At 53.9% G+C, this 4,776-nt stretch overlaps 1 protein-coding gene across 1 annotated transcript; it reads left to right on the forward strand.

Moving 5' to 3' along the window:
- Nucleotides 1-267: 267 nt before the first annotated feature.
- Nucleotides 268-2,049, forward strand: LOC133895972 (cocosin 1-like). Its single transcript, XM_062336494.1, has 3 exons — nucleotides 268-924; nucleotides 1,031-1,492; nucleotides 1,580-2,049. The coding sequence occupies exons 1-3, from the start codon at nucleotides 268-270 to the stop codon at nucleotides 2,006-2,008; spliced, it is 1,548 nt and encodes a 515-aa protein (XP_062192478.1). The 3' UTR covers nucleotides 2,009-2,049.
- The last annotated feature ends 2,727 nt before the right edge of the window (nucleotides 2,050-4,776 follow it).

Raw genomic sequence — 4,776 nt, forward strand, 5'->3', positions numbered from 1 at the left:
ATATCCTTGACGGCAACACTATATCTCTCTACTCCTTTGTCACGACTCACGGCTGGTGCTGATCCGGCCCTACCGAGCCCAGCTAGCTCCAAATAGCCCACTCCATCACCATGCGAAAGCTTCCAAAGCCGATACAATGCATGCAACTTCTCCCCTCTACAAATGGCGACACACTCGCCCAGTGCGTCGCCTCACCAGTCACCAGCGCACTCACTTCACTCACTCACTCACTCACAGCACCGCAGCCACGCTCTCTTCGACCTAGCCATGCGGGCCCTCAAGATGCCACTGCTCCCGCTCTCCCTCTGCCTCTGTCTCCTTCTCCTGCGCGCCGCGTCCGGCTCCAGCGAGCAGAGCAGGTGCGGCCGCCTCGACCGCCCGCTCCGCGCGCTCGAGCCGAACCGCCGGGTGGATTCCGAGGCCGGCAGCACCGAGCTCTATGACGAGCGCGATGGCCAGCTCTCCTGCGCGGGCGTCTCCGCTGCGCGCATCCGCATCCAGCGCAACGGCCTCCTCCTGCCCTCCTACTCCAACTCCCCGCGCCTCGTGTACATCATCCAGGGACGCGGCAACGTCGGCATCGTCATCCCGGGGTGCCCCGAGACGTACCAGCAGACCATGCAGGAGCAGGAGCCGGAGCAGGAAGGAGATGACGAGCGACAGCGACGCAGTGAGCGCGGCCGGCGCAGTGAGGAGAGCGAGGGGGAGGAGGAGTCGGAGGGCGAGGAGGGGAGCCGCCGTGGCTTCGAGAAGTACTCCATCCGCGACGAGCACCAGAGGATCACCACCGTCCGCCAGGGCGACGTCGTGGCCATCCCCGCTGGCTCGCCGTTCTGGGTCCACAACGACGGCGACGCCACGCTCGTCGCCATCGCCGTCTACGACGTCAGCAACAACGCCAACCAGCTCGACCCAACCTTCAGGGTACGTATTTACGTGACATGCATGATGCGTTAATCAAGATCACTCTTAATCAATTTCGGAGCTGTGTCAAAGATTGATACACGCATGTTCTGTTTCTCTTTTGCAGCGTTTCCGGCTAGCCGGCGGGCAGACGAGCAGCGAGGGGCGGCGGCAGCAGCGGTACGGTGAGGGCGAGTCATCGGAGTCGGAGTCAGAGCAGGAGCGCGGCAACGAGTCGTACAACATCTTGAGCGGCTTCGACACCGAGCTGCTCGCCGAGTCCATCAGTGTGAGCCGCGAGACCGCGCAGAAGCTGCAGGGCCGCGACGACAAGCGCGGCAACATCGTGCGGGTCCGCCGCGGCGGCCTGCGCCTGCTGCGCCCGACGACGGAGGAGACGAAGGGCATGGACTCTGGGAACGGGCTCGACGAGGCGCTGTGCTCGATGAAGCTCCGCGAGAACATCGCCGACCCGATGAAGGCCGACCTCTACACTCCCAACGGCGGCCGCATCACCTTACTCAACAGCCAGAAGCTCCCCGTCCTCAAGCTCATCAAGATGAGCGCCAACCGCGGCGTCATGCGCCGGGTGAGTACACTACCTATATAGAGTCACGAATTCCAATGCGTCTATTAATGAGACCATGCCGGCGACTGACACGATGAATTCATGCAGGACGCGATATTGGCGCCGCACTGGAACATCAACGCACACGCGCTGGTGTACGCGACGAGCGGTCGCGCGCGGCTGCAGATCGTGAGCAACGAGGGGCGGCGCGTGTTCGACGGCGAGCTCCGGCGCGGGCAGCTGGTGGTGGTTCCGCAGAGCTTCGCGGTGCTGGCGCGCGCGGGGGCCGAGGGGTTCGCGTGGGTGTCGTTCCAGACGAGCGAGAACGCCATGAACGCGGCCATCGTGGGGAAGACGTCGGCGCTGCGCGGGATGCCGGCGGACGTGCTGGCGAACGCGTTCGGCGTGTCGAGGGAGGAGGCGCGCAGGATCAAGTTCGGCAGGGGCCAGGAGATGACCATCTTCTCGCCCATGTCCGGCGGTGGCCGCTCCACCAGGCCCCACGGCTTCGGCGACATCCTCGCCGCCGCGGCATGAGGCGCGCGCTCGCACGTGTGTGCTGCCTAGCTACGTACGTACCAGCCAAGGCGTGGAATAATCAAGGGCGCGTGCGTGCGATCGAGCTCACGGACGCACGTATGTATACGTGCGTGAACATGCAAGGGCTCTCGCACGTGCGCGCTTGAGTACGTGTGTGCGTGAATGTATGGTAAGTGCGTGATTAAGTCGTCTCTGTCATCAGTGTATGTATGTATGTAGCTCGCGAGAGAATAAAATGACATGGACGGCTTCAGCATTTTCGCTTCTCTGAATCTCTGATCGAGCATGTTGATTAAAATTTCACGAATTTTAGAGAGGAGCGAAATATCTAATTCCTTTTCTTTTACTACATGTGAGTGCTATAGAGCGATGACGAAAAATGACTAAAATTTCATGAATTTTGGTATTTTCGCTAGTAAATGAAAAAAATTGTCGAACGAAATTGAAATCCCTGTTCTCTCCCCCTTGAAAGTTTGAACATATTAGCCACGTATCCATCCTGTTTGCAAGGGCCGAATTTTTCCTCTTTCCTATGAGAAATCAACTATCGCTTGTGAAATTCTTTTTTTCTTTTTTAATTCTGATTTGTATTAGGGTCGGTCTACAGCTCATTGGATTGAAAATTCAGGAAAATATACTCACAACAAGATCACTGGCCATGGGAAGGTCAAGGGAGAGCTATCAGTTGTTACTCTGTGGCTTGAGTTTCGGTCTGTATGGTACTGGGATAGTTAGAGATTAAAATTTCATCAAAATTTCACCGAAATTTCACGAAAATGATGGTGTATCTCAGGAGCCAACAACTGCTGGGCTATGTCGACGGCTCCATCGGCACGCCAGTCAAGATGGTCACCACCACCACCGACGTCGGCACTGCGCACATCCCCAACTCGGCATATGCGATCTGGCTGCAGCACGACCAGACGGTACTCAGTACCATACTCTCCTCACTGTCTCCTGAGGTTCTCTCCCAGGTGATGCTTCTTGAGACATCGCATGAAGTATGGAGTGCACTGGAGCACCGGTTCGCGTCCCAGTCAAGGGCGCGGATCATGAACATCCGTCGACAACTCGCCGTGATCCAAAAGAAGGACATGACGATGACAAGCTACCTCGGCAAGGTGAAATCGCTCGCTAATCAGCTGAGCACCTGTGGTGTTCCTCTGTCAGAAGAGGAAATCGTCCAGTACATGCTCACCAAACTCGACTCCGACTACGACCCCATTGTGACATCGCTCACCATCAAAACCAAGTTGGTCAGCCTCAACGACGCCTACTCACACCTACTCTCCTTCGAAATGCGTCATGAACAAAATCACACGGTGATGCAAGTAAATATTGCTAATCGTGGTGGTCGCGGCAATGGACGCGGCCACGGCGGCAGGCGTGGGCGTGGCGGCCAGAACCAAGGCCGTGACAACTCAACTCCCAGCCAAGATGGACGCTCACGTCAGGATTTTGGATCAACAAACAGCAGACCAGTGTCAGGTATGCTTCAAGGTTGGACATTCTGCTCTTAAGTGCTATCACAAATTTGATCACTCGTATTAAGCCGAGGATATGAAGGTAGTAGCTGCGGCTCAAGCCAGCCCAGGATACACAGTTGACACCAACTGGTACTCTAACACCAGAGCTACGGACAACATCACCAGAGAACTTGATCGCCTAACTGTGCGAGAGAGGCACGGGGGAAAAGACCAGGTGCAGACGGCCAGTGGTTCAGGTATGCACATCACTCATATTGGTCATTCACATATTCATATCCGTAATCAAATCCTCCATCTAAAGAATGCGTTACATGTCCCAAAAGCATCCAAAAATCTATTGTCAGTACATCGTTTTGCAACTGACAAGATGTCATGTTTCAATTTCACCCGATCACTTTGTTGTTAAGGATCTGGCCACGAGGAGAATCCTTCTTCAAGGTCGCAGTAGGGGTGGTCTATATCCACTGCTATCCAGTGTTGCTGCAAAATCAAAATGTGCCTTCTCAAGCGTCAAAACCTCATATGAGCAATGGCACTGTCGCCTTGGTCATCCATCTTCTGCAGTCGTCTGACAAGTAGTGCAACTGAATAAGCTTCCTTTGTCCGGCCAAAGCAACACTGACTGAGTATGTGATGCCTGTTAGTGTGCTAAAAGCCACAAGCTTCCGTTTTCTTTATCAAATAATGTTTCCACTGTCCCACTAGAACTTGTGTCCTCCGATGTATGGGGCCCTGCCCTTACCTCTGTTGGTGGGCATAAGTACTATGTAAGCTTCATTGACAATTTCAATAAATTTGTTTGGTTCTATCCTCTAAAGAGCAAATCAGAAGTTGTTGATGTCTTTGTTCAGTATCAAACCCATGTGGAGAGAATGCTAAATAAAAAAAAAATCATGTGTATCCAATCTGATTGGGGGGGGGGGGGAGTATCAAAAATTGCATCTATATTTGAATCAAGAAGGCATAGCTCATAGGGTCTCATGTCCTCACACTCACCAGCAGAATGGAACTACAGAAAGAAAACATAGACACATAGTGGAGGTTGGTCTTTCACTCTTATCAGCAGCCTCAATGCCTTTAAGGTTCTGGAATGAAGCCTTCCAAATTGCTATTTATCTCATAAACCGTCTGCCTAATAGGGTCACAAACTTTGACACACCTCTTGAACGTTTCCTTGGAGCCAAACCAAATTATAGCCTGTTGAAAACCTTTGGATGTGCCTACTAGCCCAACCTCAGGCCATATAATGCACATAAGTTCCAGTACAGATCCAAAAGA

The sequence above is a fragment of the Phragmites australis genome, chromosome 16 (genome assembly GCF_958298935.1).
Source record: "Phragmites australis chromosome 16, lpPhrAust1.1, whole genome shotgun sequence".
NCBI lineage: Eukaryota > Viridiplantae > Streptophyta > Magnoliopsida > Poales > Poaceae > Phragmites > Phragmites australis.